Below are 13,357 nucleotides of genomic sequence, written 5' to 3'. Positions count from 1 at the left end.
ACCCCCCTGGGCCGGGGGGGTCGGTGCCCCCCAGAGGGGTCAGGCCCCAGGCCCCAGTCCCCGCCCCCCCGAGCCGGCCAGCCCCGCCTGGGCCGGGGGTCGGTGCCCCCCAGAGGGGACAGGCCCCACCCCCCTGGGCCGGGGGGGTCGGTGCCCCCCAGAGGGGACAGGCCCCGCCCCCCCGAGCCGGCCAGCCCCGCCCTGGGCCGGGGGGGGATCCGCACCTGCTTTCCCGATCTGCACGGCCAGCTTGGTGAGCTTCCCCTGCAGCACCGATTTCTCTTTCTTGGGCGCGCTGCTTCGCTTCCTCTCCCGCTCCTCCAGCTCGCCGCCCTCCGCGCTCTTCAGCGGCTGCATCTCCATGGCCACCGCGCCGGCCTGCTTCTTGGCTGCGGGGACACAGCGGGGAAGCCGCTCAATGCCCCACCAGAGCGGGAGAGGAGGGGGATTCGCCACCCCCACTCCCGGAGCCGGGAGAGAACCCAGGCGTCCTGGCTCCCAGCCCCCCCTGCTCTGACCCACCAGACCCCACCCCCCTCCCAGAGCCGGGGAGAGAACCCAGGAGTCCTGGCTCCCAGCCCCCCGCTGTAACCACCAGCCCCCACCCCCCTCCCAGAGCTGGGGAGAGAACCCAGGCGTCCTGGCTCCCAGCCCCCCCGCTGTAACCACCAGCCCCAACTCCCCTCCCAGAGCCGGGAGAGAACCCAGGCGTCCTGGCTCCCAGCCCCCCCGCTGTAACCACCAGCCCCAACTCCCCTCCCAGAGCTGGGGAGAGAACCCAGGCGTCCTGGCTCCCAGTCCCCCACTGTAACCACCAGCCCCCACTCCCCTCCTGGAGCCGGGGAGAGAACCCAGGAGTCCTGGCTCCCAGCCCCTCGCTGTAACCCCACCTCCACCCTCCCGGAGCCGGGAGAGAACCCAGGAGTCCTGGCTCCCAGCCCCTCTGTAACCACCCCACCCCTCCCAGAGCCGGGAGAGAACCCAGGCGTCCTGGCTCCCAGCCCCTCGCTGTAACCACCAGCCCCCACTCCTCTACCGGAGCCGGGGAGAGAACCCAGGCGTCCTGGCTCCCAGCCCCCACCCGCCCCCACTCCTCCCGGAGCCGGGAGAGCCCCCAGGCGTCCGGGCTCCCCGCCCCCCCCTGTAACCCCCAGCCCCCACTCCCCTCCCAGAGCCGGGAGAGAACCCAGGAGTCCTGGCTCCCAGCCCCCCCTGCCCTAACCCACCAGCCCCCACCCCCCTCCCCGAGCGGGGGAGAGAACCCAGGAGTCCTGGCTCCCAGCCCCCCCGCTGTAACCACCAGCCCCCACTCCCCTCCCAGAGCTGGGGAGAGAACCCAGGAGTCTTGGCTCCCACCCCGCTGTAACCACCAGCCCCCACCCCTCCCAGAGCTGGGATAGAACCCAGGCATACTGGCTCCCATCCCTCCTGCTCTAACCCACTAGACCCAACTCCTATCCCAGAGCTGGGAGAGAACCCAGGCGTCCTGGCTCCCAGCCCCCCTGCTCTGACCAGCAGACTGTGAACGTGCAGAGCGTCCCCCCCACCCCCCAGGCTGAGGCCCCAGCTGGGCCTGGCCCCCCCTGGCCCGGTACCTTTGTTCTGGATATTCTCCACCGCACCGTCCTGGGGCTTCCCTACGGCAGAACAGGGGCGAGAGAGAGACGACACTTCAGCCCACACAGACACTGGAGCCCGCGGGAAGCCGGCGCTGGGGGGGGGGAGGCAGCGCTGGAGCTCTGAGTTCGGGGAGATCGCAGGGTCCCCCCAGCACGGCTTAGAACTGAGGGTTCCCCGGGGTGTCCCTGCCGCCTCTGCTGTGTGTCCCCGTCCGTCCGTCTCCGCTCTGTGCTGGGGCGGAATCTCGGGTGGGACTCCAGGGGAGCTGAGATCAGAACCCGGCCCTGCCCCCATTGTAAATCAGGAGTGACTCTGGATTGACACCGGGCGACTGAGCTCAGCAGCCAGCGCGGCCCCCATTGCAATCTGGGGTGACTCCAGATTGGCCCCGGGGGAGCTGAGCTCAGAACCCAGCCCTGCCCCCATTGCAATCTGGGGTGACTCTGGATTTACACCAGGGGAGCTGAGCTCAGCACCCGGCCCTGCCCCCATTGCAATCTGAGGTGACTCCAGATTGGCCCCAGGGGAGCTGAGCTCAGAACCCGGCCCTGCCCCCATTGCAATCAGGGGTGACTCTGGATTGACACCAGGGGAGCTGAGCTCAGCACCCAGCCCTGCCCCCATTGCAATCTGGGGTGACTCCGGATTGGCCCCGGGGGAGCTGAGCTCAGAACCCAGCCCTGCCCCCATTGCAATCTGGGGTGACTCTGGATTAACACCGGGGGAGCTGAGCTCAGCACCCAGCCCTGCCCCCATTGCAATCTGGGGTGACTCTGGATTTACACCAGGGGAGCTGAGCTCAGCACCCGGCCCTGCCCCCATTGCAATCTGAGGTGACTCCAGATTGGCCCCAGGGGAGCTGAGCTCAGAACCCGGCCCTGCCCCCATTGCAATCAGGGGTGACTCTGGATTGACACCAGGGGAGCTGAGCTCAGCACCCAGCCCTGCCCCCATTGCAATCTGGGGTGACTCCGGATTGGCCCCAGGGGAGCTGAGCTCAGCACCCGGCCCTGCCCCCATTGCAATCTGAGGTGACTCCAGATTGGCCCCAGGGGAGCTGAGCTCAGAACCCGGCCCTGCCCCCATTGCAATCAGGGGTGACTCTGGATTAACACCAGGGGAGCTGAGCTCAGCACCCGGCCCTGCCCCCATTGCAATCTGAGGTGACTCCAGATTGGCCCCAGGGGAGCTGAGCTCAGAACCCGGCCCTGCCCCCATTGCAATCAGGGGTGACTCTGGATTGACACCAGGGGAGCTGAGCTCAGCACCCAGCCCTGCCCCCATTGCAATCTGGGGTGACTCCGGATTGGCCCCAGGGGAGCTGAGCTCAGAACCCAGCCCTGCCCCCATTGCAATCTGGGGTGACTCCGGATTGGCCCCGGGGGAGCTGAGCTCAGAACCCGGCCCTGCCCCCATTGCAATCAGGGGTGACTCTGGATTGACACTAGGGGAGCTGAGCTCAGCACCCGGCCCTGTCCCCATTGCAATCTGGGGTGACTCCGGATTGGCCCCGGGGGAGCTGAGCTCAGCACCTGGCCCTGCCCCCATTGCAGTCTGGGGTGACTCCGGATTGGCCCCAGGGGAGCTGAGCTCAGCACCCGGCCCTGCCCCCATTGCAATCAGGGGTGACTCTGGATTAACACCAGGGGAGCTGAGCTCAGCACCCGGCCCTGCCCCCATTGCAATCTGAGGTGACTCCAGATTGGCCCCAGGGGAGCTGAGGTCAGAACCCGGCCCTGCCCCCATTGCAATCAGGGGTTACTCTGGATTAACACCAGGGGAGCTGAGCTCAGCACCCGGCCCTGCCCCCATTGCAATCTGGGGTGACTCCGGATTGGCCCCAGGGGAGCTGAGCTCAGCACCCAGCCCTGCCCCCATTGCAATCTGGGGTGACTCCGGATTGGCCCCAGGGGAGCTGAGCTCAGAACCCGGCCCTGCCCCCATTGCAATCTGGGGTGACTCCGGATTGGCCCCGGGGGATCTGAGCTCAGCACCCGGCCCTGCCCCCATTGCAATCTGGGGTGACTCCGGATTGGCCCCGGGGGAGCTGAGCTCAGCACCCGGCCCTGCCCCCATTGCAATCTGGGGTGACTCCGGATTGGCCCCGGGGGAGCTGAGCTCAGCACCCGGCCCTGCCCCCATTGCAATCTGGGGCCGTGCAAATGCACATTGATTATGTGGAGTGAACACAGGCTGGGGATTGGGATGGTCGATATGAAGTGACGGGGAGTCAGTGTGGACGGGTGGTGTGTCGAGCGGCTGTTTAGTGCGGTTGGCGGGTGCAGTTTGCGGTTGGGTGGGAGTCTATTGCTAGGACTGTGGATGTAGCCGGTGTCAGGGCATCCAGAAGAGGCACCGTGAGCGGACAGGGAAAGCCCGTGCGGCTACGGCCAGCACCATCGAGCCGAAGCCGGGACACGAAGCCAGGTGGGCTGGAGCTGGGGCAACGGGCTCGGCCAAGGAAAAGGCTTTGAGTCCACATGGCCCGTCGCTCATGGAGCCAGCGTGGGATGGGGCAGAGTCTCCATGAGCAACGCTGAGTCCACACGCCAGGAGGTGCCATCGGGGGCTGACGGAGCCTGCGCCAGGCGTGACATGGCGGAGACCTCGGCCCCGGCGACGCAGGAGCTGGCAGAACCAGCTCAGCAGGACCCGAGCCCGAGCCCAGGGAAGAGCAAAAAGGGCCCTCACCTTTCTTCTCCTTCTTCTCCTCCTCCTCCCCAGTGGCTCCCAGCAAGGTGAAGATGATCCCAGTCTGGGAGTTCACCCCGACGGCCGTGACGACCATCCGCCCCGAGCCCTCCATGACGTGGGTGCCTGGGAGCGCAGAGCCAGAGTCAACAGGAAGCGACGGGCTCGGGCCGTCAGCTCCCTTCCGCCACGCAGGACACCTGGGTTCCATTCATGGCTCGCGGCAGACCGCCCCCAAGAGTCGCCCTGTACCCCCTGCCCCATAGCGCAGCGCCCCATAGCGCCCAGCATGGACTGCCGGGGGAGAGCGCCCCCCACAGAGCCCCCCGCCCCATAGTGCAGCGCCCCATAGCGCCCAGCATGGACTGCCGGGGGAGAGCACCCCCCACTGAGCCCCCCGCCCCATAGCGCAGCGCCCCATAGCGCCCAGCATGGACTGCCTGGGGAGAGCGCCCCCCCCAGAGCCCCCCGCCCCATAGCACCCAGCATGGACTGCCGGGGGAGAGCACCCCACTGACCCCGCCCATAGCGCCCAGCATGGACTGCCGGGGAGAGCGCCCACTGAGCCCCGCCCCATAGCGCAGCGCCCATAGCGCCCAGCATGGACTGCCGGGGAGAGCGCCCCGACCCCTGCCCCATAGCGCCCAGCATGGACTGCCTGGGAGAGCGCCCAGAGCCCCCGCCCCCTCGCACCCCGCATGGACTGCCGGGGGAGAGCGCCCCCCCCCCGACCCCCGGCCCCATGGCGCAGCGCCCCATAGCGCCCAGCATGGACTGCCGGGGGAGAGCGCCCCCCACTGACCCCCCGCCCCATGGCGCCCAGCATGGACTGCCGGGGGAGAGCGCCCCCCACTGAGCCCCCCGCCCCATGGCACAGCGCCCCATAGCGCCCAGCAAGGACTGCCTGGGAGAGCGCCCACTGAGCCCCGCCCCATGGTGCAGCGCCCCATAGCGCCCAGCATGGACTGCTGGGGGAGAGCCCCCCACTCTGACCCCCCGCCCCATGGCGCAGCGCCCCATAGCGCCCAGCATGGACTGCCTGGGGAGAGCGCCCTACTGACCCCCTCCCCATGGCACAGCGCCCCATAGCGCCCAGCATGGACTGCCGGGGGAGAGCACCCCACACTGACCCCCCGCCCCATAGCACAGCGCCCCATAGCGCCCAGCATGGACTGCCTGGAGATCGCGCCCCCCACTGAGCCCCCTGCCCCATAGCGCAGTGCCCCATAGCGCCCAGCATGGACTGCCTGGGGAGATTGCCCCCCACAGAGCCCCCTGCCCCATAGCGCAGTGCCCCATAGCGCCCAGTATGGACTGCCTGGGGAGATCGCCCCCCACTGAGCCCCCCGTCCCATAGCGCAGCGCCCCATAGCGCCCAGCATGGACTGCCTGGGGAGAGCGCCCCCCACCGAGCCCCCCCGCCCCATGGCGCAGCGCCCCATAGCGCCCAGCATGGACTGCCGGGGGAGAGTGCCCCCCGCCCCATAGCGCAGCGCCCCATAGCGCCCAGCATGGACTGCCGGGGCAGAGTGCCCCCCGCCCCATAGCGCAGCGCCCCATAGCGCCCAGCATGGACTGCCGGGGGAGATCGCCCCCCCCCACACCCACCTGAGAGCAGCATGGGATCTTTCTCCACGGATTTCCGCACATGGTCCGATTCCCCGGTCAGGGAGCTCTCATCAATCTTCAGGTCGTTCCCCTGGATCAGAACCCCGTCCGCAGGGAGCAGGTCGCCTGGCGAAGGGGAGAGAATGGCCCACATGGGACCTGTGAGCTCCTCTGCCCTGGTGTCGGGCCTCCCTGGATCTGCCCCCCCACATGGGACCTGCATAGCCCAGATGGCACCCCCACAACCCCATCTCGGATCACTCCACCATGGCCATCTGCCCCAGCATCAGGCCGTCTGGGATCAGCGCCACATGCAATCTATTCCTTCCATGATCAGTCCCACGAGCCCCTCTGCCCTGGCCTCTGGGCTGCCCTGGATCACCCCGAGCCCGGCGTCGGGCACACTCACCGTATTTGATCTGGGCGATGTCTCCCACCACCAGCTCGGCCACAGGGATCTGGATCTGCTGCCCGTTGCGGACGACGGCGAATTTCTGCTCCTGCTCGATGCGGCTCTGCAGTCCCCGGAACTGCTTCTCCTTGCTCCAGTCGTTGAAGGCCGTGACCAGCACCACGCAGATGACGGAGAGCAGGATGGCCGCCCCCTCAATCCAGCCGGCCTCCGACTCGCCCTCGTCCTCCGCGCCCGAGGCCAGGTTCCCACAGGCTGCGCCGCACCACGGGGCAGGGACCACGGCAGAGCAGGAGAGAGAGAGGGAACAGGACAGGAAGGAGGAGTGGGAGGTCAGGCCAGAGCCAAGGAAAGGGAACATGCATTGAGGCTGACAGACAGGGACAGTGGAGGAGGAAGTCGCCCCCATGGTCCTGCTTCCCTCCCTCCGCAGGCCAGGTGGCATTAGGGTGGGGAGCCCCCAGCCAGGGGTGGGAAGGGTCTGCAGTGGGTGGGCTGATGGGTGAGCACAGGGACGGGGCAGGGGATGGATGGGTGGCTGGATAGGTGGGTGGACGGCTGGCCAGACGGATGGATTAGCGGCTAGCCGTATGGATGGATGGGTCAGCGGATGGACGGGTGGGTCAGTGGACGGATGGGTCATCGGATGGACAGATGAATAGGACACGTAAGTCAGTGGATGGACGGATGGAGGCGTAGCAGACGGATGGAGGCGTGCCGGACAGACGGACGGACGGGTCAGCGACTGGACGGACGGACGGGGCAGCGGGTGGACAGGTAGGTCAGTGGATGGACGGATGGAGGCGTAGCAGATGGACGGACGGAGCAGCGGGTGGACAGGTAGGTCAGTGGATGGACGGATGGAGGCGTAGCAGATGGACGGACGGAGCAGCGGGTGGACAGGTAGGTCAGTGGATGGACGGATGGAGGCGTAGCAGATGGACGGACGGAGCAGCGGGTTGACGGGTAGGTCAGTGGACGGACGGATGGAGGCGTAGCAGACGGACGGGTCAGCGGCTGGATGGACGGACAGAGCAGCGCGTGCACGGACAGACGGAGCAGTGGGTGGACAGGTAGGTCAGTGGATGGACGGATGGAGGCGTAGCAGATGGACGGATGGAGCAGCGGGTTGACGGGTAGGTCAGTGGACGGACGGATGGAGGCGTAGCGGACGGATGGAGGCGTGCCAGACAGACAGATGGATGGGTCAGCGACTGGACGGACGGACGGGGCAGCGGGTGTACAGGTAGGTCAGTGGATGGACGGACGGAGGCGTAGCGGACGGACGGACGGAGGCGTAGCGCACGGACGGACGGAGGCGTAATGGACGGAGCAGCAGGTGGATGGATGGACGGATGGAGATGTAGCGGACGGATGGAGGCGTGCCGGACAGATGGACGGACGGGTCAGCGACTGGACGGACGGATGGGGCAGCGGGTGGACAGGTAGGTCAGTGGATGGACGGATGGAGGCGTAGTGGACGGACGGGGCAGCGGGTGGACGGGTAGGTCAGTGGACGGACGGATGGAGGCGTAGCAGACGGACGGGTCAGCGGCTGGATGGACGGACAGAGCAGCGTGTGCACGGACGGACGGGGCAGTGGGTGGACAGGTAGGTCAGTGGACGGACGGATGGAGGCGTGGCAGACGGACAGACGGAGGCGTAGCAGACGGACGGAGGCGTAGTGGACGGACGGAGCAGCGGGTGGATGGATGGACGGATGGAGGCGTAGCGGACGGACGGACGGACGGACGGAGGCGTAGCGGACGGACGGAGCAGCGGGTGGATGGGTGGACGGACAGAGGCGTAGTGGACGGACGGAGCAGCGGGTGGATGGGTGGACGGATGGAGGCGTGCTGGACAGACGGACGGATGGAGGCGTAGCGGATGGATGGATGGAGGCGTAGCGGATGGACGGAGCAGCGGGTGGATGGGTGGACGGACGGAGGCGTAGCGGACGGACGGAGCAGCGGGTGGATGGGTGGACGGATGGAGGCGTGCCGGACAGACGGACGGACGGAGGCGTAGCGGACGGACGGATGGAGGTGTAGCGGACGGACGGAGCAGCGGGTGGATGGATGGACGGATGGAGGCGTGCCGGACAGACGGACGGACGGAGGCGTAGCGGATGGATGGATGGAGGCGTGCCAGACGGACGGACAGAGCAGCAGAGGAACAGTCATGTCTCCCTTATCCCACCTTGCAGCCCCGTGACCCAACCACACCTGAGCTACCTCCCAGGTGTGGAAAACGCCCCCCACCCGCCTCCTTCCTTCCCCACACCAAGCTGCTGTCCCTGGGATCTGGCTCCATGGAGGCGGCCTCGCCCCATCTCGGGGTGGGGGGGACGCCCCAGGCCAGCACTGACCTTCGCTCTCCTCTCCCGGGGGGGCGTAGAAGGAGAGACCCAGGGAGATGATGGCCGCGATCTCCAGGATGATCAGCGTCACGTCCTGCAGAGCCTCCCACACCAGCTGCAGGAAGGTCTTGGGCTGCTTGGGCGGGATGAAGTTCTGGCCGTAGATCTGCCGCCGCTTCTCCAGGTCGGCCGCGTTGTCGGACAGGCCTGAGCAGGGGCAGAGAGAGGGGAGATGAAGGTGGAGCCTGGACTCCTGGGTTCTCTCTCCCCCACTCTGGGAGGGGAGCGGGGGCTGGTGGTTAGAGCAGGGGGGGCTGGGAGCTAGGACTCCTGGGTTCTCTCCCCCACTCTGGGAGGGGAGTGGGGGCTGGTGGTTAGAGCAGGCGGGGCTGGGAGCCAGGACTCCTGGGTTCTCTCCCCGGCTCTGGGAGGGGAGTGGGGGCTGGTGGTTAGAGCAGGGGGGCCTGGGAGCCAGGACTCCTGGGTTCTCTCCCAGCTCTGGGAGGGAAGTGGGGGCTGGTGGTTAGAGCAGGGGGGCCTGGGAGCCAGGACTCCTGGGTTCTCTCCCCGGCTCTGGGAGGGGAGTGGGGGCGGGTGGTTAGAGCAGGGGGGGCTGGGAGCCAGGACTCCTGGGTTCTCTCCCCGGCTCTGGGAGGCGAGTGGGGCTGGTGGTTAGAGCAGGGGCTGGGAGCCAGGACTCCTGGGTTCTCTCCCCGGCTCTGGGAGGGGAGCGGGGGCGGGGGGGTAGAGCAGGCGGGGCTGGGAGCCAGGACTCCTGGGTTCTCCCCGGCTCTGGGAGGGGAGTGGGGGCTGGTGGTTAGAGCAGGGGTCTGGGAACCAGGACTCCTGGGTTCTCTCCCCAGCTCTGGGAGGGGAGTGGGGGCTGGTGGTTAGAGCACGGCGGCTGGGAGCCAGGACTGTGGTGTATTTCTCTGCGGGTCCCAGAGCCAGGTCAGTGCCGTGGAGAATTTTCAGATGGTCCCTGGGACTGGTGACATTTTAAATATTTAACGAGCTGGCAGGTGAGAGCAGGCGGGGGGCGGGGGCATGGCCACCGGGGGCCTTTGATCGCCCAGGGGGTTGGATCCTGTCTTGGGCAGCTGGACCTCCTCCCCCGCCCCTGCCCCCCTTTCATACAGGGGCACTGGGGCTGCCTCCGCAAGAGCAAGGCACAGATGTCACAGAGCGAACCCAGGAGTCCTGACTCCCAGCCCCCCCCAGCCAGGCAGAGAACCCAGGTGTCCTGGGCGGGGGGCGCTCTCCCCTGGCAGGCGGGACCAGGCTCGGGGGGGCTGGGGGCACCGTGGGGCAGGGGGCTGGGCGGGGGGCGCTCTCCCCTGGCAGGCGGTACCAGGCTCAGGGGGGCTGAGGGCACCGTGGGGAAGGGAATGGGGCAGGGGGCTGGGCCGGGGGCGCTCTCCCCTGGCAGGCGGGACCAGGCTCGGTGGGGGCTGTGCTGCAGGGGTCACGGGGTGTGGGGCAGGTCGCTGAGCTCCGGGCAGGGGGGGGTCCCTGGCCCCCCCCGGCCCGGCCCGGCCCGGGCCGGCCCGGCTCGGCTCGGCTCTGCCGCAGCCTGAAGGGCGAGTCAAGGGGAACCCGGCGCAGGAGCCGACGCTGCAGCTCTGCTCGAGACCCCTCGGCCAGCTCCGCCCCCAGGCTCCGTCCCCGTCCCCGCCCCCTCGGCCAGCTCCGCCCCCCCGGCTCCGTCCTCGCCCCCGCCAGCCCCGCCCCCCCGGGCCAGCCCCCCCCCCCCCCCAGCTCCGTCCCCGGCTCTGGGAAGGGAGGGGGGCTGATGGTTAGAGTAGTGGGGGCTGGGAGCCAGGACTCCTGGGTTCTCTCCCTGGCTCTGGGAGGGGAGTGGGGGCTGGTGGGTTAGAGCAGGGGGAGCTGGGAGCCAGGACTCCTGGGTTCTTTCCCCGGCTCTGGGAGGAGTGGGGCTGGTGGTTAGAGCAGGGGCTGGGAGCCAGGACTCCTGGGTTCTCCCCAGCTCTGGGAGGGGAGTGGGGGCTGGTGGTTAGAGCAGGGGGGGCTGGGAGCCAGGACTCCTGGGTTCTCGCCTGGCTCTGGGAGGGGAGGGGAGTGGGGGCTGGTGGTTAGAGCAGGGGGGGCTGGGAGCCCGGACTCCTGGGTTCTCTCCCAGCTCTGGGATGGGAGCAGGGGGGGCTGGGAGCCCAGACTCCTGGGTTCTCTCCCAGCTCTGGGATGGGAGCAGGGGGGCTGGGAGCCCGGACTCCTGGGTTCTCTCCCAGCTCTGGGATGGGAGCGGGGTGGGGGGGCTGGGAGCCCGGACTCCTGGGTTTTCTCCCGGCTCTGGGAGGGGAGTGGGGGCTGGTGGTTAGAACAGGGGGGGCTGGGAGCCCGGACACCTGGGTTCTCTCCCAGCTCTGGGATGGGAGCAGGGGGGGCTGGGAGCCCGGACTCCTGGGTTCTCTCCCAGCTCTGGGATGGGAGCAGGGGGGGCTGGGAGCCCGGACGCCTGGGTTCTCTCCCAGCTCTGGGATGGGAGCAGGGGGGGCTGGGAGCCCGGACGCCGGGGTTCTCCCCCGTGCCATGGACGGAGGAGCCAGCACCTTCAGTCGGGGAGGTTTTGAGCCGGCGGCAGAGCCCGCTGATGTCGCTGTAGCCATCCTGGATCTTCTGCAAGGCCTCAGCCCCGCGCAGCTCCATGAGGCCCCGCAGCTCGGCCAGGGTGCAGCCCAGGCCGCCCGCATGGTTCAGCGCCTGCCGCTGGCTCTTGGGGTAGAAATCCAGCGCGCTGTTCGCCAGCTCGCCCATGGCGGCGGGAGGGAGCCAGGCCTGGCGCTGGCGGGGCGGACGGGGAAGCCTGCACAGGAGCAGAGGAAGGAGTGAGGGAGGGGGCTGGGCAGTGGGGGGGCCCCGTGCTGCGGGGGGCAGGGCGGGGGGCTGGGCAGGGGCGTTTTCCCCTGGCAGTCAGGGCTGGGTGCTGGGGCCCGTGCTGGGGGCAGGGCGGGGCTGGGCAGGGGCGCTCCTGGCAGTCAGGGCTGGGTGCTGGGGGCCCCATGCTGGGGGCAGGGGTGCTCTCCCAGGCAGTCAGGGCTGGGTGCTGGGGCCCCGTGCTGGGGGCAGGGTGGGGCTGGGCAGGGGCGCTCTCCCCTGGCAGTCAGGGCTGGGTACTGGGGGCCCCGTGCTGCGGGGGGCAGGGCGGGGGGCTGGGCAGGGGCGCCTCCTGGCAGTCAGGGCTGGGTGCTGGGGCCCCATGCTGGGGGCAGGGGTGCTCTCCCAGGCAGTCAGGCTGGGTGCTGGGGCCCCGTGCTGGGGGCAGGGTGGGGGCTGGGCAGGGGCGCTCTCCCCTGGCAGTCAGGGCTGGGTACTGGGGGCCCCGTGCTGCGGGGGGCAGGGCGGGGGGCTGGGCAGGGGGCGCTCTCCCCAGGCAGTCAGGGCTGGGTGCTGGGGGCCCCATGCTGGGGGGGCAGGGGGTGCTCTCCCCAGGCAGTCAGGGCTGGGTGCTGGGGCCCCGTGCTGGGGGCAGGGTGGGGGCTGGGCAGGGGCGCTCTCCTGGCAGTCAGGGCTGGGTACTGGGGCCCTGCTGCGGGGGCAGGGCGGGGCTGGGCAGGGGCGCCTCCCAGGCAGTCAGGGCTGGGTACTGGGGGCCCCGTGCTGCGGGGGGCAGGGCGGGGGGCTGGGCAGGGGGCGCTCTCCCCAGGCAGTCACACCCCTTCCCTCACTCACCGGTCAGCGCCTGCTCTGTGTCGGGGTCTCCATCCTCCGAAGCCGGGTCCCCCCTAGCAGCCGTGGCCAGCGAGCAGAGCGCGGCCCAACGGCCAATCCATGGACAGAGCCGGGCCGGTCAGTATGGGGGGACCCTGGTCAGAGCTGGGCAGCAGCCTGCCCCCCGCCGCTCCGGGGGCACCTGGGGGACTCACATGGGGAGGAGTGTCAGGGTGTGTGTCAGACCTGGGGGGAGCCCCCTCTAGCACCCACATCTGTCCATGCATCCCCATGAGCATCCACCCACCTAGCGGCACCCCATCGAGCCCCCCACTCAACAGCGTCACCTTCACCCACCCACCAACCCACCCAACTGCACCTTCACCCACCCACCAACCCACCCAGCCCCCCACTCAACAGCGTCACCTTCAGCCACCCACCAACCCACCCAACTGCACCTTCACCCACCCACCAACCCACCCAGCCCCCCACTCAACAGCGTCACCTTCAGCCACCCACCAACCCACCCAACTGCACCTTCACCCACCCACCAACCCACCCAGCCCCCCACTCAACAGCGTCACCTTCACCCACCCAGCCCCCCACTCAACAGCGGCACCGTCAGCCACCCACCCAACCCACCCAGCCACCCAACTGCACCTTCACCCACCCAGCCACCGAACTGCACCTTCACCCACACACCAACCCACCCAGCCCCACCCAACAGCACCTTCACCCACCCACCTACCCAACCCAACAGCACCTTCACCCACCCACCAACCCACCCAACTGTAACTTCACCCCCCACCAACCCACCCAGCCCCCACCCAACAGCACCTTCACCCACCCACCAACCCACCCAGCCCCACTCAACAGCGTCACCTTCACCAACCCAGCCCCCACTCAACAGCGTCACCTTCACCCACCCAGCCCCCCACACAACAGCGTCCCCTTCAGCCACCCAGCCACCCCACAGCACCATCACCCACCCACCAACC

General features: G+C 69.0%; 1 protein-coding gene across 1 annotated transcript in view; it reads right to left on the bottom strand.

Annotated features, from left to right (window-relative positions):
* Nucleotides 1-12,670, bottom strand: part of ATP2B3 (ATPase plasma membrane Ca2+ transporting 3) — a 42,165-nt gene extending 29,495 nt beyond the window's left edge. Inside the window, exons 1-8 of the mRNA XM_039510594.1 lie at nt 12,381-12,670; nt 11,261-11,514; nt 8,700-8,897; nt 6,329-6,586; nt 5,920-6,045; nt 4,312-4,437; nt 1,596-1,637; nt 225-389 (exon numbers count right to left, since the gene is read on the bottom strand). Coding sequence (XP_039366528.1) covers nt 225-389; nt 1,596-1,637; nt 4,312-4,437; nt 5,920-6,045; nt 6,329-6,586; nt 8,700-8,897; nt 11,261-11,465 — 1,120 coding nt within the window. The 5' untranslated portion in view covers nt 11,466-11,514; nt 12,381-12,670. The remainder of the gene's footprint in view (nt 1-224; nt 390-1,595; nt 1,638-4,311; nt 4,438-5,919; nt 6,046-6,328; nt 6,587-8,699; nt 8,898-11,260; nt 11,515-12,380) is intronic.
* Nucleotides 12,671-13,357: the final 687 nt, after the last annotated feature.

Source organism: Mauremys reevesii, linkage group 22 (assembly GCF_016161935.1).
Source record: "Mauremys reevesii isolate NIE-2019 linkage group 22, ASM1616193v1, whole genome shotgun sequence".
NCBI lineage: Eukaryota > Metazoa > Chordata > Testudines > Geoemydidae > Mauremys > Mauremys reevesii.
The sequence above is the reverse complement of the archived record's forward strand: the minus strand, read 5'-3'. Positions and strand labels throughout refer to the sequence as shown.